The sequence below is a fragment of the Pleurodeles waltl genome, chromosome 1_1 (genome assembly GCF_031143425.1).
Source record: "Pleurodeles waltl isolate 20211129_DDA chromosome 1_1, aPleWal1.hap1.20221129, whole genome shotgun sequence".
Lineage (NCBI taxonomy): Eukaryota > Metazoa > Chordata > Amphibia > Caudata > Salamandridae > Pleurodeles > Pleurodeles waltl.
This window is the reverse complement of record NC_090436.1, coordinates 818,108,458-818,133,335: the sequence shown is the minus strand read 5'-3', so window position 1 is coordinate 818,133,335 and position 24,878 is coordinate 818,108,458. Positions and strand designations below refer to the sequence as shown.

Below are 24,878 nucleotides of genomic sequence, written 5' to 3'. Positions count from 1 at the left end.
GATCAGGAATATAGTGACCATTTATAAGCAAAAAGAAAACAGTCACAAAGCCAATCCATAAAAAGAATGCAAAAAATGTCAAACAGAACCATAAGTAGTTCCATGGGTATTTCAAATAGTTATTTTTAAGCCATTGATACAGCTTACTACTTTTTGAAACATTATTAATTACAGTAGTGGATGAGTCTGAAGAAAAATCATCAATGTCAATGAAATAGCCAGAGGCAGTCTCTGCAAACACGGGAGCCAGTGCACCAGCCGTACTTTGGTCCACTTCACATGGGGCTCTTGGTAGACAGTGTCATTTGTCTGTGATGTGTTTGTGTAAAAAACAGCTAAATCTTGAACCGGGTGGTCACTGAAGAAGTGACGGGAACCAGCAAGAGTTCATTTTCCGCCCTCCCCATGGTCAAGGAGGTGTCTGGAACAGCAGTTTACATTGTTGCATAGTCTGTAGTAGTGATGTTCATCCTACTATGTAGATGTATGTCCTGTTGGGTAGTGAGAGGGGATCGGGAACCATCCAAGGGACCTCTTGGTCTACTGTGAAGGTTCGGCCACATGGTGTAATTTGATGTCATCAATGGAGATGAATCTGTTCGTCTTAGAACCAGACAGTGGTGGTAAGATGACAGTCCTGGTGCCTTGAATTCCCAAGACTGGTACAGGTGCTCTCTATGATGGACCGAACTCCTTCTTCACTGCGATCTTCTCACGAACCAGATCCCCAACTTTAGGAATCCAGCCAGTCGAAGTTTTCGCTAAATCCCTTATTCCTAAGGTGGCAGCACTTGCAGATGATTTATCATCACGAAATTGCTGAAGCTCCTGTAAAACAGTGAGACATTCATTTATGTCAAATGGTGTGTTTGCTGCCACCATACCAGGGGCATCAAGATCTGGGACCCGAAAGGTATCCGAAAGAGAACCTCATATGGAGTGCATCCCCCCAAGGACCGTCTTGGCAGATTAGTCAGTGCTCTCTGGACCCCATATAGGTGATGTGACCAACTGCGGCCTGTACCTAATACTCGAGCTGTTAAGGACTGCTTTAGATCACGATTCCGCCTCTCCACGACCAAATTTCCCTCTGGATGGTATGGTGAGGAGTAATGGAGTTCAACACTCATCATCCCCATGGTGTCCCTGAATGCCTTAGAGGCAAATGCAGGGCCCTGGTCCGAATGGAATGCTGCAACCGCATATGTACCGATAACGATCAGCAAGTCTTTTATAACAGTTCGGTCATCAGCCGACCGCTGTGGCCATACCCACAGGAATCTAGAACAAGAATCCACAGTGACTAAAATTTATTTGTATGCACCATCAGGCTGTAAGGGACCACAATGGTCCAGGTACACACACTGTAGTGGCCTGTTGGACACTAAGAAGGATGTCTGCGGTGGGCGTTTGATATTAGAGCCCTTGATCTGCTAGCAAATGCCACAGCAAAGGACATACTGCTTTGTTTGTCTGCATAGACCAGGCCCCCAGAAGCGTTTCTGTAGGAGTGTTATCGTGGCCTGTATACTAGCATGTGCAGAAGCGACACCCTCACGCGCTGCTTTAATTAGATCTAATCTCTGGTCTTCATTGGGGATCACTCGATCTCCAACCCCAGGAATTGTTTTGTAAGCAACATTCTGCGCACTGATATGGTAAGTATAGTTTGTATGGTATCCTTTCGGAAGGAGCTTGCCTGCAGCCGGACCTTTAACGGTAGTCAATATTTCATCATCCAATCTCGTCTGAGAACGAGTCACTGCGGCCACAGAAGCCGTAGCTACTGCTGCTTTGGCCGCTTCATCAGCCAATGTATTACCGGTAACGTGTACTCCTACACGTTGGTGTCCCAATGTATGGACTACATGGACACACGGCAGCTTATCCTTAAGATCAGCCACCCTCCCCCACAGTATTTTATGTTTAATGGTGTTCCCTTTAGAATCTCTAAACCCGTTCAGTTTCCAATGATTGAGATAGTCATTGTATGACTGGACGCAGTAATAAGAGCCACAGACTATTAAAGTCTGGCATCCTGCCTCAGTATGTTCGAGCGCTAGAATAAGAGCTTTCAGCTCAGCCAACTGGGCTGTGCAGTCCCCTATGGTCTACGTGTAGGTATTGTGAGGGTGGAAAACTCCATCTTCCATCACTCCGCTCACTGCTGCGCAAGCTGCCGAGTATTGATGTTTAGTACCTACAGCCGGCTGTGCTGAACCATCTGTGTATATGACATTATGGTAGTTGTCCAATGGCAAGATATTTAGAGGAGCGGGGTACTCTTATTCGTACTGGAGAAATTCTTGTGTCTGAAGTTTTGGATCAAAAATGTAATCGACATCAGTGGCAGTCAGAGACGTTGCCCATTGAATCCAACGTGGATGTAATGCTTTAGCGCTAGGAACGTTTGCTTTGGTGACAGCCTCTAAGGCCGGCACCGGTGAGACAACAATAATACGTTTCCCCTGGGCAAGTGGCCTCTCTTTTATGACGGCCATCTGAAGTGCCGTCAGAATCTTTTCTGTTGGTGCAAAACGCTGTTCAGCATTGGAGTATAAATGTGATTTATACGCTATTGGTACTGTGTCACCCTCATTGAAGGTGACATAAGTAAATCCAATGGCACCAGCAATTATTCTGATGACCAAATTTGTTTTATTGTCACGTATGTGCAAGTGCTTAGCTTCTAGCATGTCCTGTTGCATTTCCCTAAGGATGCATGTGTGTTCAATTGTCCAGTGTCTGCTAGAAACATTGGGCTGAACCAAGTCATAAAGTGGCTTGATCCGTTGTGCATATTTTGGAATGTATGTTCTGCCAAAATTAAAGAAACCTAGTAATGACTGGAGTTTCTTGAGTGTGTTTGGAGGGTGCAGTTTAGCAAATTTTCTAGAAAGTGCGGGCCAGGCTCTTCCCCTCGTTTGATAGCTCATATCCCAGGAATAACACGCTAAGAAAGGCTATCTTGCTTTTCTTGAAATTGAATTTGTAACCGAGGTCTGCAAATCCCAAAATGATCCGATCGACCCTCGCAAGATGAATGTCGAGGACGTCGTCTGTGAGATATATGTCATCCACGTAGGATAACGCCTCGGAATCAATATTGTGTAATATTGATGTTACACGGGCTGAAAATAGCCCAGGGCTATTTTTATAGCCTTGAGGTAAACAACAAAAGCGTTTCTGAGAGCCAAATGAGAATGCACTCAGGTCCCGACTTTCATGTGCTAAATTTTGGCAGAAGAATCCATTAGAAATGTCTAGTGTTGTTTTTTATTTTTTACCCACTATATTGTTTATTAATGCCATGCTGTGTGCATTTTGTATAGCATATGTACGTGTATGACTATTTAAGTGTCTATAGTCAATGACTATTCTATAAGAATGGTCTGGTTTTGCAACAGGGAATAACGGATTATTCATTGCAGATGTATAGGACTCAATCACTCCCTGGTACTCAAGTTGGGTGAGGATCTCCCTCACCAGAGCTTTTGTTTCATGTTTAACGGGATATTGTGGCTGCGGTTGGGGCGTAGACCTAACGGGAATAACATGACAAGAAGACTCCTTGCCCCAACCTACATGATTGTGATATAACGCAGGTGCCAGCGCTAAAGCCCATTCAGAAGCATAGGCTTCTTTGTCTGCTTCCGGAACAAGATTGGAGAAAGATGGCAAAATGACATCTTCTCCATGTGGGAGCTTGCGGACGTGTTCAGGTGGCCAGTCTCTTTTGACTAATAGGATATCACTAGTAAGTTCATCCCAAAATATCACACTAATAGTGCGATCCACGTCTCCCTCTATCTGAATTTTGGAATCGTAAACCCTATCGGGGGAGAACGCAGCAATCCGCTGTTTCAGCTGTGATGAAATCGCTAGTTGCTGTCGCATCCAGATGATCTTTCAGACTCTGGCGACATATCGTGACCTCTGCCGCGCTGTCTAACAGAGTCACTGCCCACGTCTTGTTCCTCAACAGTGTTCTCAAGTATACTGGCATTTCTAGCTGTCAGTGCTGCCACCTTCTTCTTTTTAAACTGTGGCTTTTGCTGAGGGGTCTTTTCTTCCTTTTTAATGGTAGACTGTGGCGAGTCTTTCTTTTCTTTCACGTACTCAGGACGTCGATCTTGACGACCCCCTCTCTCGCTACGTCTATCCGGCGCGTCCTGAAAGGAACGAGAGGGACGTGAATCAGTATATCTGTCTGGAGTTTTAATGTTCACCCTATTTCTGAGATTATATCTCCTTTCGGAGTTGTCCGGGTGTGGAGAATCAGCTCTCTTATTTCTTCTTTCTTTGAAATCATTTTGTTTGTCCCAGCGCTTCTTAGAGCCCTCTTACGCCTGCTTTGTACCCTCCTTATGGGCGGTACCTTGTAACTCCAGTTTCTTTGGTTTGCCTCCCAAACTATCCCATCCTATACTGGTATAGGTATCGGAAATAATTTTCAGTAGCTGTCTCGCTTGTTCCTGGTGTGGCGTTTCCCAAAGACGCTGGCATATCGCCAGTGCTACCGCTTCCCCTTTAATATTACTGTGTATTATTGAGGATACGTGTCAAAGTTACGCATTAATTTCATCCCCAAATCCAGGGCTGGTGCAGACACATGCTCATTTTGTATTTGTTTTAACATTTCTGGTAAATTGGCTAGTGTCTGGGTACCATGTGTGGTAGTATATATGGCAGCGAAGACTGTACCCCATGTGGCACAGTCATCCACCGAGGGAACCATCCCAAAAGGCAAGCACATAGTGAGCAGTCTATGTTATTCCTGTGGTCCCGTATGGGGAAACACAGCTTCCAGCTGATTCGTTTTCTGGGCAATCCAGAACGGTATTTTTATCCCGTTCCGCGGGCTCTTTACCCATAATAGTATGTACTGTTTGTGGAGTAATCCCAGTAGCCAATTAATAACCACCTGGTGCTGGCGGTGCTGGACGCGCTGGTGTTGTGTTCAATGTTCGCATTACGAACTGAACTAATCGTCTATATAATGTCACCAATTCATTATATAAATCTCGCAGATCTGCTATTTGCATATTCTGTACGTCTGGGTGAGTGTGTAGGTGGCAAACATAGGACATGTTGGTCCATTATTACTTAATGGACCTAACCTCACTCTTTGTAGTACATTTGGTAGGGCGCCTTCGAACCAGTTCTGATGCTTTTGGTATGTGAGCGATATTCCATGATACTAGTATGCTCGGTACCGTTGAGGTACGTTTGCAATTTCATATATGTGGAACGGATGTGTTCTTTGGTCGACCTCAGGAAAGGTGACCCAACAATAAAATGTTTCTGTTTGGTATGCTTCATTAGCTTCTATTATAAGAGTAACATCCCGCCCTCATCTGTAAGGCCATGCATTAATAAATGTTGTGTTAGTGCTTGTCTAGCATTTTCAGGAATATCAATGGCGTTAGCCATATTTGTTTAGAAGAACGGAACACCACAAATGGTGAGTAAAGTCCTTTTATGAGTTCGAGCTCGAACAACCTACAGCTTAATCTGGTGTTACCTTTTTGGCTGAGGAGGATTTTCCCAAAGACCACGGACGTCTCTGTATAATGGTACTTAGGGTACCTGTTGTCTGTGAGACAGTGATAGTCGGGGTATCCGTAAATTAATGCCTAAATACCATCGTTGGTGGCGCCATGTCGTAGTTTGGACTCTTCCTCTGGGCACGACTGCTGGTTAAAGGATGACAGTACTTTTGTTTGTAGGCGACTACGCCTTTCCTACAACAAGTCGCAACTGTTATCCCAACACTACCAGCTCACTAGCAGCACCTCACCAGAAACACAATAGTGAAAGGTGATTTGTGGCAGCCTTTACGCATGGACTCGAGAATAAGACATCTCAGGGAGTGTCGTGGTTATACGGAGATTACCCCTGTCTCACAGATATATCATGTCTCATACAAACACAGACAATGACAAAGATGCAGTAACGTTTCAATAGTTTTTATTTAACATAACTGCAGTTTGCGATAAGTTGCATGGGCTGCAGTGATTAGGATAATGAATAATGCAAGAAACAGAATTGTGAAGACGAGAGTCATTATTACAAAGACCCCCACCATCTTGCAATGCATAGAAGAGACATACGAGATGTAATATGCCCTAATACCCTAATGTGAAAGGCCTAACCTCCTACCTAAAGGAGAGCTGGGTTTGCTAAACCTAATCTGCCAATGCCATGTCCATGAGAGGAGCCCCCAACCCACGTTACCTTGGAATGAGGTCTCTATCTCAGACTCCACAGGGACACGAACACTGGGTCAGCGACAGGACGACTGCAGCATCGATATCAGCAATGGTGGCGATGCCCTCTGGTCAGAATCCCTCTGATTATCTGTCTAAAGTGCGATAAATTTACACAGAACTACAAGGACCCCTGACGTAGGTGTGTTCCTAAACAATAGATAACAGACATGCTTGGGAAGGCAGTTAATGTAAACAATCCCTCGAAAGTATAGAGAGGGAAAATCCCTAAGTGTGAACACCTACTCTTTGTTGGTCTTTGTTGCTTGATCTTGACAGCTTAGCGCGGTGACACTGATAATGAACTCATAACAAGTGGCCTAACTATAAACAAGGCAGCCATCTTAGAAGAATTAAATAATTAAATGGACTAAGACAGAGCAAGCTAAGTAGGTTAAAAGTCACTAGGTGACTGGGGCACGAGTCTGCAAGCCAGAGGCTAAGCTAACTCCTGTTATCCCATTGAAACGAACTAGGATTCACCACATGTTCTCCCTTTTTTAAATGTCACACCTATACTAAAATTGTGGATGAGATAAAAATTGTGTTTACTGTTGTCTTCCGACCACAAGTTTAAAAAAGAGGGATGGGCAACAGACCCTACTCAGGCAGCATGTTTAAGGGCTTGAATATTGTCCCTTGGAGTCAGGCATCTTCCTGTGGAATATAGGTATCTCACATCAAATTTTGTGAAACAATCCCTGCTTCCTAGTTTATGTTCAGCAGCCTCAGAAGGGAGGTGACGGTGGAGGTGTGGGAAAATAGGGTAAATTTCCTTAGGCCCCACTGCTTGTGGCTGTCTGCTATTGGTAAGGTTGTCTGTCTGCACATGATGTGTGTGAATTAATAGAAAACGAAAACTGAGAAACCACATTGGAGGAAACCAAAGCATGGAAAAACAATTTTAAGGAAAGACAATTTTAAGAAAATACAAAAAATCTAAAATTAAAGGAAAGATAATTTTAAGGAACAATGCTAAATGATATAATCGGTTTGTGGTGTTGAGGACTACTGTGAGGTTTTTAGATTCAGGAATGGGTAGTGTTAGAGTGATGGGGCTATAGGGGTCAGCTATAATTGGGGTTCAGGCATAGAAAAGGGTCTTTAGAGTTCAGAGATGGTGGCGTGCAGGGCTAGTGAGGGGTTTTAAGGGTTCACAAATGAGTGGTACTTAGGGTGTGTGAGATTTTATGTGTTTTTAGGTTTCAGGGCTGGGTAGATTCCAAGGGTGTTGAAGGGTTTTAGGGTTCATGGATGGGCAGAGTTTATGACTGGTGAGGATTTTTAAGGTTCAATTATGGGTAGCAGGTGGCGTGGTGAAGAGTTTTTAGGGTTCATGATGGGGGAAGTTAAGTATGGTGAGGGGTTTTAAGGATTCACAGATGGGTGGAATTTAGATGTAGAAAGGGCTTTTTAGGGTTCCGGGATGGGTATTTAAGGGTGATGAGTTCTTATGAGCCATAGATGGCTGGTGTTTAAGGGAGGTGAGGATTTTTTACAGTTCAGGGATGGGTGGAGTTTGGGTGTGCTGAGGTGTTTTAAGGGGTATGAGATGGGTGGGGTTTAGGCATAGAAAGGCATTTTTGGGAGATACTGAATGGGTGAGAATTAGGGGTAGTGAGGGATTTTATTGTTCAGGGACGGTGGATGTTCAGAGTAGAAAGGGCTTTTAGGCTTCAGGGATCAGTGTAATTTAGGTGTGTTGAGAAGGTTCAGGGGTCAGGGATTGATGGTGTTTAAGGGTTTAAGGGGTCAGCAATGGATGGTATGGATGGTGTTTATAGGTGGTGATAAGTTAGTGTATTAAAAGCATTTGAAGTAATTGTTTGACATTTTAAAATATATATATATGAACTAATCTCCCCTGATGTAAGCACTGAAATAAAAATCTTCAGCAAAACTTTCCAAAAGTAAGACCTACAATCATTACATTTTCACTTAAAAATAAGCATTCAAAAACCAATTTTGACCAAAAGGAGCAAAACTGTTTCTGAAAGTAAGACCTACAATCATTGCATTTACACTTGAAAATAAGCATTCAAAAACCAATTTTGACCAAAAGGACATTCTATAAATTGGTTTCCGCAAAAAGGTAAATGTTGTTCATTCTGACGATTTCCATTAAACAGTTTGGATTAAATGGTTTCTCAGTAATGGTATTCCATGAAATCATTTTTCTGTGAAATCACATACAACTCTGCCCATGTAGCATGTGCCACAGGGCGGGTCACTGTAATCGTAGCCTGTGCCATGAAACAGACCATGCCTACACTTTCAAGACACATGCACAGCTGACTGGATGTGGCATGAAGAAAAGCATAGGCCTTGAGTCTGCGAACCACGTGCTGAACACCAAAACATCTCCTACTACGCTGTTAGCACCAGTTGAGCAGTGGTAGTAAGACTGTGAAGCCTGGGTACCATAGTTCCCCACATCCCTGTTTGCGTTGCGTCCTGTCTAAAAAAGCAGCGCCATGAAGGCTGAGGAGTACAGCTCTTAGTTCATCCTGCACCTCATGTCCTGCTGAAAGTGTTGCTGAATGCCACTTTAATAAAAGCCAAGGTTCTAACATTTTCATAAAAAGTGTATTTTTTGGATTGTTTCCTTTCAGCACCTTAATTTATATCCCTGCACTGAATAGTCTTCATTAGAATTAGTGAACCCCACCCCTTCTACGGTGACGGTTGTATTAATGACTCAAGAAGCAAGTCAGTTGTCTTGTTCCCCTATATATAATCCCTTATTTTTAATAGATGGAGCATCATAATGATCTAGTAAACCATACACAAGTGACACTGTTGCACAGGGTGCATCCTGAATTAATTATTTGAAGTTGCTCTCAAATGTGATTATCATGGAAAGGAAGGCACAGGGAAAAAAGTACACCTTGGTCCGAAACAAATCAAGCTTCCCAAATTCAGAGGACATTTACAGCTAGGGTAGCATTAGCGCAAGCTTTTCGCATCACACGATAGGTTCAAATTAGGCAGTAGCAGTGTAAGCTTTAGTTCCTCACTGAAATGGGATTGTATGGCAGTAACAAAGTAAGCTTCCCTCTCCCACAGAAGGTAAACTTGCAAACATCCATTTCACACAGAACAGAGATTTCATATGTTTCAGAACATGTACAGTTAAGGCATGAGTGACATATAGATTACAGACAGATCCCTGGAGTGCTAAAGTCACTGAGATGAATGTCAGGGAGGATCTGTGAGTCAACATGTAGTTTTGACAACATTCTCCATTAATTGATTTTCCAAGTCAGCATCTTGTCCTGAAATAAGGTCTAAACAAGTGCCAAGCTCTTTGAAAAGGTTTGGAATGCACATGCACCTGATTCTGTGTAATCCTAAACTCAGTGTTGCACCTGTTCAAAATGTTGAGGGGCGACAGTCCAACCGAGTTCGAGTTCCAGCGTCGGCTCAACATCTTGTGATTCTGGACAAATCACTTAACTCCCCCTGGCTGAAAAAAATGGATCTGACCGAGTGCAATGTAACTGGTGCCCGTGAAAAGCACACCAATGCCTCTGTGCCTAGTTTGCGTTATATAAAACCGCAAAAAAATGCCCTGTCTCACACCTTAAACCATGCGCTCGTGTAAAGCGCCGCAATGCCGCTGGGCTGGTTCGAGCTAATATAAGTGCAAAAAAAATGTCACGTGTGACATCTTCAGCTACAGGCTCTGTGACTTGTGTTTTTGTGTTTACCATTTTGCGTATTTATTTCAAAACGCGTAGCATACAAACAGTAGTTCCCTAAGCAGATAGGCAGGAGTAGATGTGATTCGTGACATGGGATGAGAGTTTCTCCAAAGTAAATATGCCAGATGCCGAAGGCTCCTACTCACAGCTGTTTCTTTTTGTTTCTGTCGCAGAGGGTCGTGTGCTGATCACAGACATTCCTTCCATCAGCAGCAGAGGGCACCTGGAGAACACGTCAGACTTGGTGATGGACCCCTCATATTACAGCAACTTCTACCAGCCGTCCCTGTACTCTTACAACAACTACCTGTACAACTACCCGCAGTACCAGGTGGCAGTGGCGTCAGAGGCTTCTGCTAGTGAAATGGGGGGCTCTCTAGGCAGCTCGCCGGCCAAAAATAGCTTCCGGAGCATCCCAGCAAGTTACGTGTCCGGGCAGTCGGGAAACCAGTGGCAGGTACAGAGTAAATTGCAAGATGTGTTAATTGTATAACAAATGTTAGCATCATGCTCTGGGTAACTGTGCTAATCCATTTAATTACACGGTCCGAAACAAAGCAACATTCTTTGAAATAATGTACTACTTATGTATTCTTCTTTCGTTTGAGCTAATGTGGGAGTGTGTTACGCATGGAGTTCTCTTTTCTGTTCTGCGTCGCAGCCAGGGCATTTTAAGCGGTATTTGTGAAGCCATCAATGTGCTGAAGACGAGCACCTTTTAACACGCAGACCCGTTTATGTCATCGACTCCAGGGGCCTGTGGTTGACTTCTTGGCCCCGGGTTCATATTCCGGTGGGTCCTCTCAATCTTTCATCCTTCCAAGGTCTATAAAATGAGTGCCATTGAGATGGAAATAATAAACATCTAGGGCCATATCTACGAACACATTTTCAATAGACACAAAATGGGTAAAACCCTTTGCTACATCTGGCCCCTGGGTACTTTAGCTCCAAGAGACCTAAGGCTTGGGTGAATATGATTTACAAATACATATGTAATGTTACGTTGTTATATGTTATGTGCTGTATTTTTCTGTTGGAGTATAACTTATTTTAGCATTTCGCCGATAACTAAAGTCATAAATCACCAAGTGGCATAGGGACAATCCCTGCACTCTCTCTTCCCGCCCACCTAGAAAAACTTGGCAACGGGCTCTTAAAACGCACACAGATATTTATTTCCATGTATAATTGCTTCCTTGTGACAATCTAATAAATTGCGTCTGACACTTTGTCACGAGTAAAAAAAATTAGTAGTTTTGTCTATGTAATCCCATTTTGTGAAAGGTAATATTAAAACAGCAGCAGCACTTCTGAAAAGTGTGTATGAAAGGCGGGGGGGGGGGAGGGCGGGATTAGGGGCAACCACTCGGCATCGAAAATACATACGTATTTCCTGTGCTGTAAGATTTCTTGAGCTGCTAAAGTGTTGTTTATATATTTACTGTACACTTCGAGGCTGTATTTGAAGGCCCGCTACGCCACAGGAATCGAACTGTACCAACCAGACAAGGCAAACATGCCCGCACTACTGTGAGTGGCTTTTGTTCCCGTTCAGAGGGGACCTGGCCTAGCATTTCGCCTTGGAGTATTGGAGCAAGACCAACGCTGATCTGCCTTAAGTTGGTTCTCGTCTGTAGTGGTTCTGTCGCTAAACGAGGGGAACCCAACACTTCCAGAAAACTCGGGCAGTGCTTTAAATGGAAATATAGAAGTGCAGGTACTTACTATTCAGAATACCTGTTTGCTCCTGAGAAGTGCTGGTACTCCCCCACTGAAGATATTGCAGCACTGCTGGAAAGTGCAGGTATTTTCCCTTTCAAATTAAAGAAGTGCAGGTATCTAGTACCGGACAGTATCTGCCCAATTCAAACACTGAACTCAGGGGTATCTGACACACACAATATCATCAACAACCCTTGTCCTGTGGATATTTCTCAAGGTATCAACTAAATGTCGCTGTCTAGCCACTCAGTCACTATCCCAAACGTATCTCATTCCGAAAAGAAATAGTTCACCTCATAGTTATTTTCTACATTCTTTGTGTACATTGCATGGACATTTGCTGTCTTCATTCCAAATATAATTTGTTAGTTTACTGTACACATTTTTTCAATATTTAGAAATTGCCACATAATAAAAACCTTACTCAAACTGTCAGCTAATTGCACACTGATACATTTCCTACTCTCCTAGATCCTTCAGATTTATAGTGTCTTTATAAACAGCGAACAGTACCCTATCATGATGTAACGTACATCAAAAATATTTGACGAAGGCATCTAGTGACTCTTCGCCATGCAAACTAGGCATAGTCCAGAGTCCCTCCCACAGAAGGAGGCCCTTTAATTTACTTTTATCGAGGCATACTCATTTCTTATGGATACTTTTAACTACAGAAACCTCACCTTAGAGTACTCCCCTGGAGCCTCAGCAAAGCTTCCTCCCTCTGCTAGGTGGCTCATTGCGGTTCCACGTTGGCTCAGTACCGCCCTGAAAGTGACAGAGTTGGTCCGCATACAAATGCCGCCCTGCATGCTGATATCACCTCTTTTCTTTTCACGCCTGACGCAAATCTGAAGCTCTTTGCTCCAAAACTTTTTGGTTGTCTGACTTCTAAAACTTGAACTCGGTGTGTTATGAACAATGTTTCCTTGTACTTGTAAAACCACAGGTTTCAAACCATGCCACAACCATAGGAAACAGGTATTGGTAATGGATACATGCAAGTTGTCTCTGGTCTCAGGGCATGACTCTAAGTCATGCAACAAATGCTCCCTCATGCACAGGAAAGATATTTGTACTTGTGAATTGAAGCTGTACATCGTTAAACAGGAGTACAAGTTCCAGCCCTCGTTTAAGTCCAGCTTCAAGGCACAGACACAGTCTCGCTCTTGAGGCTATGCCCATGAGAGGTATTGGAGATGGTGTCTTTGCTGTCAAAGCACTTGGGCAAGTCCAAATGGAAGTCCATATGCAAACACAAAAAATTTAAGCTGAACTCAACCCGATCCTGCACTCTGTATCCAAAGAGAAGGAAGGCGTGATGAACTATCACATTTGTAGGAGTGTGATGGTTAGTAGTTGCTTGAATACCGTCATTGGCAGCACTGTTAAGGCCAACGGATGGTTCATGCCGCAGTGGTCTCCTGAAAAGGGCCACAGCACCTACATTTTTACAAATTAGGCACTGCTTGATGATGACATGAAATCAGTCGGTATCCCTTTAGGTCTTCTGACGCAGAGCCAATTCCCCAACTGTTTTAAGTGCACCTGAGATTTCTAGGCCATCTGCGATGCTGCAGCAGATTGATGCCTTCAAGGAGGTAATACAGCAGATTTTTATCACACTTCCGTCTCTCTCTGGTGTGCCACCGCCCCCCAACAAACTCCCAGCCCTTGGAACCCACTGCCATTGGTACCCACTCCGGGTCATGGACCTACTGTGCTGAAGGCATCTACTCTGGCTCCAACACCTGTGCTGGACCCTTCCTCGTTGATGTTACCAATACCACCAGTGCCAGAAGAGGATCCAGTGCTGATTCTGATGTTTGACATCGAACCAACTTCAGCCTGTTTTCCAGAGATGTTACGCTACCAGATTACAAAAGCACAAGCAGTCATCATACAGTCTGACTGAACCAGTGCACTAACAGGGTAGACATGTCAGCAGAGGTTCCAGTATCTTTTTGGCTGTCATCCTGAACAGGGTGCAAACTTAGAGGGAGATGGTGTGGGTGAGTAGGGGAATGTTTTACTTCCTCCTCACTATACCAGTGACATCTTTCAAACTGACATACAAGAGACCAGTATACTTGATACTTCACCTGAAACAGGGTTTGACTCACCACATGGACCACCAACAAAAGAGAGTGTATCTTTTGTAGTAGTGGTCTGATGTACAGCTGAGGTCCTGGGTTTGCAGCTGCCTTCAGTCGAGACCAAAACAAACATCCTTACAGAACGTTTGCAGCCTGGGCTAGCAACATCTGAGCCCCTGTTCCCCTTTAATAAGGCTGTCACAGATGCCTTCATGGGTGCCTGGTCAAAGCCCTGCTCCTGCCCTTAAGTGAATATGCAGATGAACAGGCTTCACAGATTGCCTCCTGGTGATACTGGTTTTCTCACTAAACTTCCTACTCCAGAAAGCCTGTTGGTCCAGGCTTCAACCAGCTTGCCAAGCTCTGTTTAATTCTTCATGACTCCTTCGGATAGGGAATCAAGAGAATCAAGGTATTTGAGAACGCAGGTTCTCTTCTCCCTGCCTGAAATTGAGCTTTGTCAGTGCTATTTGTTTCTTAGGTCGCTACGCACATGCCCTCAGGAACATGGCCTGCATAATCTTGTAGGTGGTCCCAGAAGACCTTCGGGCCTCTCTTGCCTCAGAAAATTCACGACTGGCAAGACACGGTCAAGTATGGGATTTACACGGACCTAGATACTACTGGATGCATGGGTAGAGCCGTTGGCACCAGTGTCATGTTCCACCGCAGGATTTTCTGGGGATAATACAAGTTGCTTGTAGAGATATGCCCTTTGATGGCTCACACCTTTTCAGTGATTAAGATGATTTTGCCCTTCAATGTATTAAATTAATGTTATTAATAACAAGTAATATGTTTTTAATTATAAAACAGGCCATTGTGAATATAATGTATATATGTGTGATCATTAATGATTATATGTTGTATATTTAACTTTATTCATGCTCTATTTCATATATAATGTTTTATTTTATTAATCAGATTCTTTGTAGCTTTATTTTGCTTTTCTTTTTAAATGTTGTTATATTATTAAATTTGTGTAATTAATTTCATGTTATTAAATATAAATGCTTATTTTATATGATGATTTGTAATGTAAAATATATGGCAAATCTTTATTTGGTAATAGTGTCTTATAAATAATGTTTTTATTTATTTTTAAACTAAATTTTTGACTTGTTTGACTGAGGAGTATGGATAACATATGTAACCCCGTTAGTGTCCTATCCCTTCCCCAAAATGTTTTAGACTGAAGTGGGGATAATGATTGTGACCATCTTCAGTTTCCAGTAACTTCACTAAAATGCTTTTGTAAGAAGTAGGAATAGTTAATACAATTTATTTAGTGTCCAAGAGCTTCCAAAAACTGATTTACGTAGGAGATAGTTTGGCAATTTTCACATACATAATAATAAGGGTACATAACACAGTTTGAAGTTTTAATTTAGATTTGTTTCATAGGTATTTAATGTATATATTTTTTGAAATACATATTTTTACCTATACAATCTTTCATAGTTTTATTTAAACTGTTTTTTTCAGACAATTTTATTATTGAATAAAAACTCACAAATAATATTTAATATTTAATAAATAATATTTAAACAGTCTTGTAAAATTCTACATTTATTTGTAATGTTTGCCATTGAGTTTTTTTTTTTACATTAACACAGTTGTTTCACATACATTCTTTAAACCAATTTTTATATATATTTTGAAGTATATTTAAAAAAATAAATATACTATGGGCCTCATTCTGAGTTTGGCAGTCCGTGAACTGTCATGGCAGCGGTGGTGGTCCGACCACCGTCTGGTTGGCAGTTTGACCGCGGTATTACAGTTCACGGGGGCCTATGGAGCAAAGGCTACCGTGGTTCCACTGGTGCCACAGACCCCTGCTGCGGTCACGAGGCAGCACAAACAGGCCGGCAGAGCCTGTGTTTCCGCCCGACACATTATGAGGTTGCACACCGCCAATGTCAGCATGACGGTCCACCCACCACGTTTTATCAGGTGAAAACATCTAGTATAGTGGGAGACACTTACCTGCAGGCAGCCTCACGTGTCCAGTGTCGCCATGGAGCCCATCACACACATACCGCTGCTGATCATCAAAGGTGCACAAAATCCACGGTGCTGTGGACGCAACCAACCGCAAGTACACACATCTACTTGTATCATTACACTCAACAACAAATCATTGCGGTGTCATCCACATGATATGGGGGTCACGCTATGGGCACCGAGTACACATGTCATTGTGTCCCGGGTCAGAATCATTCATAAAGAAGGACACATTCACAGTCACAAAACACCCCCTTTGGGAAGGTCACTCACACTGCACCGCAACTCTACACAAAATCACACATCTGCTCATCTCAGGCACAGGGACAGTGAAGTGTACAGAACATTATGTCACACAACACCAACAACACAGCGACATCACATCTATAAATACAACTGATACACTCACATTGCACACATGTCATGGACTGCCGTTACATTCAAGACACATGTGTAAGGATGTGGCATTGAACACAAACACCACTCCCATTAAGCAGCCCTACAATGGACACACACATCACCCACATTGCAACACAATGGAAAGGAAATGGGATGCACAATAGTCAGACAGACAAATATCCCAGGCTCACTATGGAAACAAAAGTGCGCAATGGGGATGAGAGCATCAGAAGCACTCAGGGAAGGATGCTGCACTGGGACACATCACACTTTGCACATGCCCCTTAAGCAACATTTGCACAGGAACTGGCCCTACATGTATCTCAGTGACAAATAACACAAGAGTCAAGTGATATGCCTTTCTGCACAATGCGGAAGTGCAAGTCTGCAATGCAAATACAACTGCAGCTGCATGGGTCATACATCTAAATGAAGTAGCTGCAAGGCAAATACATCAAAACGGACACATGCACAATCAAATGTAAACAAAGGTAGCACAATTGAACACGCTCCATGTCTGCACAAAACAAAACTCAAGCTACCACACATTTAGATGAATTTACAATCTGTATCAGTGGGACAAGCCTAACTCCATATATGCTCATATTGTACAACACAAGATGAAATACTTACCACACCAAACAGAACACAATGCAATGACACCACAATTGCATTTATACCCACATATCCATACAGTCACATACAGTCAACATCTACCTTTGTCTTGAGTGACACCAGCACTGCCCAAGAAGTCTGATACTGCAGACAACAGCAAATGGATCAGTAAGCAGACTAAAACACATACAGCTGTAGGCAGATGACACAAGTTACTCAGGAACAATGTAAAGGTAGAAAAACACTTGCAGGACAAAAGTGTACCCAAAATACCAACTATTTGGGTTTATTAACTTGAAACGCTCACAAGCAAAAGGCATTGTCCAGTCCATATTGCAGTGTCTGTGCATATCACTGTGCTCACACTTGAAGGGGCATCATGTGGGCAGGTAGGCACCGCAGGCATCATCATTTGGGCGGGGGGGGGGAAATTTGAGATGGGGGTTTGGGAGGCTTGGACTGCTTCTTTGGATGGGAGGGGTATGGGTGCTTGCAGGTTGGGCAGGTGTGACAGGGGAGGACCTGGCAGTGAAAGGGGCGGGTTGGGATGTGAGTCGGGCCTCTTGTGTTTGGGACGGGGTGGAGGGACAGGGAAAGGGCAAGGTCAGACAAAGAACTTTCTGTAGGCCAGTCATCAGAAGGGGGTGGGGATTTGGAGGTTGATGGAGTGGTTGTTAGCTGTGTCGGTGTGGAAGTCTTGGGTGTGTGCGAGTGTGAGGTATGTTTAAGTTTGGGTGGTGTCTGTTGCCTGTGTGAGGGTGGGTATTTGCATGCCTTGGGGAGTGGGAGGCGAAGGTGCTGGGGGATGTAGTGGTGGATGTGTGTGTGTCAGAAGGTGATGTCTGCGGGTATGCTTGTGGTGGTGGATGTGTGTGTCTCTCTTTGGGTAGTGTCTGCAGCTATGGAGGATGTGGTAGATGTCTGTCTGTTGGGGTGGTGTCTGCGGGTATGGTGGGTGTGTCACTGACTGTTGTCATGGTGCCTGTGGGTATGCTTGATGTGGAGTGGGGGTGGTGGGAGTGTCTGGGGAAGTGGTGGCTGATGTTGTGAGTGTCTGTAGAGTGCCTGTGTGTCTTGTGGTGTTTGTGTTTATGTGTGCTGCTTTTGTGTGTTGAGGTGGGTGCGTGCAGATCGGTCTGTGTGCTTGGGATAGGTAGGGGAATGGGGATTTGGATTGGGAAGAGGGAGCTAGTGGGGGACGGAAAGTGGTGGGTGACTGTCTGCCATCAGTGAGAAGGCCAGAGCCTGAAAAGATCTCTTTAGGCCAGACATTGGACTATGAATGCCTTCCAGGAATGCATTTGTCTGCTTCAGTTGGGTGGACAACCCCTAGATGGCATTCACAATGGCAATTTGACCCACAGAGATGTTCCTCAGGATGTCAATAGCCACCTCACTCAGAGGTAACGGGCAGGAGTGGAGGTGCCTGCGGCAGTGGAAACACCTACACTCTTGGGTGAGCGGGCACGGCCAACTGAGTGGGGAGCAACAGGGAGGGTGGTGATAGAACGGGGGGTAATTGTATTGCACATCTTTGAGTTTGGTCCAAGTCCATGTTGTGGACCCATGTTGAAAACCATGGGGGTCACGTGTGACCCTTGTATAGTTGCCAGCTGTGATGTGTACTGGGTGCCATGTCTATACAGTCAGAAATGCTTTGTCAAATGATATCATTGGCATGCATCATGTATGTTGCTGTGTACACACTGACTAATGTTACAAATCATATCTTGTCATAGATAGGTACCCTGGAGAGGGAGACTGTGACAACCTCCTGTCTACCATCCACTGCCAGAACTTCAGACCATGTAGCAACGCCACATTTTCATGTACCTACCTGGATAGGCAAAGAATAGTGGACTTATGTCTTCAGTTCGAGCCAGATCTGATGCCAACTTTTAGTTACTTAACCAGCATACCACCCATTGTACATGCCATTTCAGTATTGCAACCTAAGTTCTGTCTGGTGTTGATGGATGTCCTCTCAGAAATGTTGAAACACCTTGACAGCTATATCTGGTTTCCCCGATGTGAGGATTTAGCCAATGTGAAGGCAGACTTTTGTCGTTTTGCCCACCTCCCACATGTGGTGGGGGCCATTGATGGCGCATGTTGACTTGGTGCCACCGCAAGCCAATGAACAAGTTTATCATAACAGAAAGAATTTGCATTCCAACAGCTTACAAGGTCCCTGTTTGGCAGATCTCTACATTTCACATGTCTGGCCCGTTATCCTGGTTCAGCCCATCAATCCTTCATAATGCAGAACAGCACCATACCCCAACTGATGTGACAACGGTACCTAGAGAGGGCCTGGCTGGTTGGTAAGTCACATATGTCCTGGTTGTGTGTGTGTGCAATGTCAGGTGCTACAATCATGAAGTGAGTGACTCATTGTTTCACATATGTACCCTTCTTTAACAGGAGACACCACAAATCCAAGCCCTCCTTGGTTGTTGACGCCACTAAGGAATCCAACTGCACCAGGGTAGGTCCGCTTCAATGATGCCCGTTGAAAAACACGCCAGGTAGCTGAGCTGGCTTTTGGGCTCCTGAAGGCTAGATTTAGGTGTCTGGACAGGACTGGTGGAGCCCTCCTCTACTCACCCAGAAAAGTGTTTCAGATCACTGTGGTGTGCTGCATGCTCCACAACATTTCCCTCCGGAGGAATATCCCGTATATCCCATTGGAGGGGGAGCCTGCAGTGCCACTGGGGATGAGATGCCAAGTGAGGATGAAAGTGGTGAAGAGGAATGAGATGATTTGCAGGAAGATCTCATCAACAGTTTCTTTTCATGCGTGTAAGTGTGACGTGATGTAATGACTGTGATTGTACAGTGAACTGTAGTTGTGAGAATCTGTGAAGTTTATTGTTTCAGAAACAGCTAGGGAGCTGTTACTCTGCAATATTCAGCCAAAGGCTGCTTGATGAGATAGCTTTTGTCACATCCCCACCTTGATAATGTTGCTTTGTTTGTGTTAGTTTCCTTGCAATGTACTTTGTTTTTCAGATGCTTGCTATGTGATTTGTGTAATGGGTATGTTTTCAAGCCTATAGTACCTGTTTTGCTTTTGTACAGGTACCTTCACCATGACGTCCTCATGTGGGCATTTCACAGTTAAGACATTGTCAGGTATCTGATGCTGTTCTGACATACAAAGTGGACTTGGATTGTTCCAGGTAATGTCACAGAGTTTGGGTGTATGAGACTTGTGCCAAAACAGTTTGAACAGTATTTAGGTGGAAGGTCAGAAGTGCCAATTGGACTTGTTTTATGTGATGTGGTGGGCAGATTGCATCATGTGTGTCATGTGGGCATGAAATATGTAGTCATAGTTTGCGACCAAGTCATTTTACCTTCACATTGGCTAAACACTTTTTATATGACCGGTATGTAGCTGTAAATGTGTTTCATCATTTCAGGCCCCAGTGCCTGTGCCATAACACTGACATATGTTTGTGTCTATGAGCAAGCATGCCATTGCATTTTGGTGAAATTTTTTGTGTTGTGACTTACCAGACTCCACTTCCCCAGGTATTCTTGTCAAGCCCTCAGGATGCAAGATCGCCAAGGCCTTCTCCTCTCAGGGAAGAGATGTAATAGGGCATTGGGAGTGCCACAGCCAGTCTTCTTGGCCTGTAGCTGGAGCCTGGAGACCAGGGAATGGACCTTGCCCCTGAGTTCGTTCCACCTCTTCCTGATATCCTCCCTTGTTCGCAGGTTGGTGCCTGCAGCATTCACACTGTCAACGATCCTGTCTCACTTTTCCATTTACAGACTGAGAGGAGTATGCTGAACTTGTGCTCCAAACATTTGTGGCTCTACTCTTATGATTTCATCCATCATGATTCTTAACTTATCTTCTGAAAAACTAGGATTTTTGGAACATGATGGTGAAAAAAGAGATGCCTAATATATGGACTCTGTGGACAAAAAGTGTCTGGCTTCTGTGTTTTGGGATGAAAATGCAAAGGATTGTAGCGTGTGAAGGGGTGTGTTTCATAGTGTCTTTTGCAGGTGTGTCCAGTGAGGCAATGTGTGTCAGTTGTGTTGTTTTCACATTCATCCAGTGTGCAGTTGTGTATTACTTTGTTGACCGCAAACTGCTGTGGTTCGGACCACCAATTGGCTGACTGCCATAGGGGACCACCACGGTAACTGTGTGCTTGTAATAAGATCGGAGGTTGGTTGTGGTGCTGACGGCCCTGGAGGCCGGACTGCCTACTTCCAGGCCACTGTGCCGCTGGCGGTCTGCCTTTTTTGCTTGGCGGTCAGCGGTCCTGCCTGTATAACTTGTACTAGGGCGGTCTGAAAGACGCCAACATGGCGTTCTTTTCTGGACTTCTAACATTGCAGTCTGGAGGTCCGACCACCAAACTAATAATAAGGCCCTATACGTTTTTTATAGTTCTATTTATTTTTACATATTTTTTCATATTTCTCGAGACATTTTTGGGCGGTTTACCTTAGGTGCACATTTTTAGATTTTTTTAAAATCCCCATTGTTTTCTATGGGGAGATAGAAACTAATTTCATTTGGCGGCCATTTATTTTTTGCTGCTAACTTTAGTTTTGTAATCGGTTTGTCTCATTTTGGTTCATTTTCCTGCAAGGAATTTGTGTTTTTTTTAAGTAAATCTGTAGTAAACAAGTATTTTTATTTTTTTATTTCCTTTCATGTTTCTGCTTTTTTTACGGTTTATTGAGACTTTCGATTTCTTCGATAGATGCATTTTTTCTTTTGGGAAATATTTTTTCCATTTTTGATGTTTTCTATTTTTGACTAAATGAATAACGAAGAGAATCTGCCGCTGCAGAACTTGAAGTTATATTTAGTTTTTTTTTATGTGTGGTCAAAGTTATATTTTATGGTTTACACAAATTTCATGTGCTTGGTACGTGTTAAGTTAAATTGTATTTTATGTGTTTCAATTAGTTTTTTCTATTTGTTTCTATTTGTAATTTTGAAGTTTGTGTTTTGGTAAACGTTTGTAGTTTTAAAATAATTAATATACATATTACTTTTATTCATTAGTCTTATTTGAAATGTTCGTAGTACATGTTTTTGACTGGTGAATAAAAATAATAGATTAATAAGTAGTTAATAGTATTTTAGTTACACTGGTTTGGATTATTCTTTTGATTTATTGGGTGTTTTGAAGGAAATTAGTCATCTTCTAATAGGATGTTGGCTATTGATTCCAAGTAGGGTACTCTTTTGTTGTTAATAAAGAGTTCTACTTTACATTGTAATGTCATACGTTCTATTGGTTTGTTTGCTAAGTTTAGGTTTAATTTGTGTTATTGATACTTCTATTCAGAGTTGTTGGAAGCTTTTTTCTTTTTGTAAGGCTTCTATGAATTTATAGAGTGTAGGTTGGGTTCTGCCTCTACTGCGTTCTTTGTTTTGGCTTCTTGAACCATGGTGCTTTTATCGACATTCCACCATGGTATTTAGAATTTGGATTGGTGTTGGAAAGTGGATTATTGGAAAGGGTAGGTAGGTACCTCCACTTAGCAATCAGCTACAAACTTCCACTAGGTCCAGTCAAGGCCTCAAAAAATGAATACTTGCTCAACCTTTGGTAGCCTGGCACACAAGTAGCTAGGCTTAACATAGAAGACGTGTGTAAAGCATTTAAAATCAAGAAAACAGTAAATACGTAAAGCACAACACACAATAAAAATCCAACACAAATTTATTACAATAGAAAATATTTTTATCTTTCAATGAACACCAAAATTTCAAAAATCCAATGTAGGGAACCAGAGATGTGAATTTTTTAAGATTAATTGAAAATAATTGCCTTCTAGCAGCAAAAAATCGAAAGCGCCAACCAGGGACATCTGGTCGCACTCGACCCAGGCAAAGTCAAAATTTTAGGCAGATCGTGATAGAGCTCTTCATGGATACGCCTCAGTCAAACTTTTACCTTCGCACTTAGAAACTTTTCTGGTGCTTTGTTTCCTCGATGTCAGACGGCCCTCCTCAGCAAGCCGATTTTGATGCAACATGTCGGATTGCCTTTCCACAAGCCCCCAGTCAAATCCTGGAAGTCCGGGGCTCCAAAGCTTTTTAGTGGGACAAACCTGAAATTCAGGCCGGGTCGCAGTTGACGGTAGCTGGCTTGACTCTCGACGTCGGGTCAGTCCACTTATAGAGCTGTTTTTCAGAGTTGCTCCAAACTTATCCAAACTTCTGGATCTTCTTCCAGAAGTTCTTTTTGGGTTCTCAAAGTGTCCACAAATATGCTCCAAGGTTCCAGAAACTCTGGGTTGCTCCTTGGAAGTTGGTACTTCAGTTCACAGAATGCATCTGGTCAGAATCCTTAAATGGCCACTGGACACTGGTCAGCTGGGCTATTCTTGCAGGACTTGATGCTGGGGACTCTAGTTAGCTCCTTTGTACCTGTATCTTACCGGGTGTCAACTCCTGAAGTTGCAGAAGGAAGGCAAAGTATTTTTCTTGATGAAGCCCAAAGTGTGCAGCTGGTGCAGCCCTTCTAAATGCAGGTTCTAGGTGCAGGCCAGAGGTCCAGCAAGGCAGTCCTTCTGTTCCAGTATCTTCTTCCAGCAGGGATCTGAATTGTGGGGCAGCTCTGCCATATGTATCATTGCCCTTGGAGATGGGAAGCAGAGGGGTGCTTCTGTCCAGTAGAGTGCAGGCCACCACCCTCTTTAGTGACCTCTTCCTGGGAAGTGTGGCAAAGTTCATTCCCAGGGAGCAACATTCTTCAAAAATCCAAGATGGCAAAAATGTAGTCTTAGAGTTCACATCTGGGTGAGTCCACCCACTGGTGTGGCTACGTTTCCCTTAACACAAAGCTTTAAAGCTCCTCTCCTAATGTAATCAGGTGGCTCCTAGCTGTCCGAGGCGGCAAGAAGTGGGGGAGGCCCAGTGTCTGTCCCAAGTAGCTTTCCCTCCTTCGAAGACCAGTTTGGCTACTCTCCCCCCATCCTGTTTTGCCATCTGCTGTAGCAGTTCTCTGCCCACCAGATACTTCCTTTGTTTCAGCCCAGGCCACTTCAAACCTCATACAGAAAGCCTGGCTCAAGCTGCCAGAGGCTGACCAATCAGGGAAGGGCACCACAGGGCTGAATTTGGTAACGTTCAGAAAGAGTTCTAAAACTCTTTCCCTGTGGTAGTTATGTGGCAAGTTGTTGGATTTATTATAACATTTAGGGGGTCAATACGACCCTGGCGGCCGGCAAAATGTTGGCGGTAACACCACCAACAGGCTGGCGGTGTTCCGCCAGCAATTATGACCGTGGCGGAATTGCCACGGCCATACCGCCGGCCCCTCCATTTTCCCACCAGGATTCCGCCTGGCTGTCATAATCCCCAGGGCAGCGGTGCAAGCACCGATGCCCTGGGGATTATGAGTCTCCGACCGCCGGCCTGCCCGTGGCGGTACCGCCATTGAAAGGCCGGCGGTAAGGGGACATGGGGTGCCCCTGGGGGCCCCTGCACTGCCCATGCACTTGCCATGGGCAGTGCAGGGGCCCCCAGGCATAGCCCCGTCGCGCATTTCACTGCCCGAATTTCGGGCAGTGAAATGTGCGACGGGTGCTACTGCACCCGCTGCACATCAGCATTGCCGCCGGCTCTATTACGAGCCGGCTGCAATGTTGATGTGACATTGCCGCTGGGCCAGCGGAAATGTCATAATAGGGAGACAGGAATACCGCCGGCAATGGCGGTATTCTGTCTCCCGCGGCCTCGGCGGTCTTTTCAAAAGGTCGTAATGACCCCCTTAATTTGGTACCAAACTTGCTATATTTAGCTCATCTCCATTGAAAATAAGACTTTATTATTTTAAAATAAAGTCTGCAATATTAGCCTATGAGGCCCATTGTCTGCAATGGGGAAAAACAATTTTGCCTGTTTTTCTCTCTCTCGCCAGGGCTTATAAAACATATTTTTAAAAGTCCCTGCTTATCTTTACACCGCACCAAACCCTAGGGACACTTAGAGCAGACTTTAAGGGTGACTTACATGTAAAAATAAGGCAGTTTAGGACTTTGGAAGTACTTTTAATTCCAACGTTGAATTTGGGGTT

At 43.8% G+C, this 24,878-nt stretch overlaps 1 protein-coding gene across 1 annotated transcript in view; it reads left to right on the top strand.

Moving 5' to 3' along the window:
• The window catches only part of DMRT1 (doublesex and mab-3 related transcription factor 1), a 615,050-nt gene that overhangs the window by 314,258 nt on the left and 275,914 nt on the right, over positions 1–24,878 (top strand). Inside the window, exon 3 of the mRNA XM_069228556.1 lies at positions 10,147–10,430. Within this exon, the coding sequence (XP_069084657.1) occupies positions 10,147–10,430 (284 nt within the window). The remainder of the gene's footprint in view (positions 1–10,146; positions 10,431–24,878) is intronic.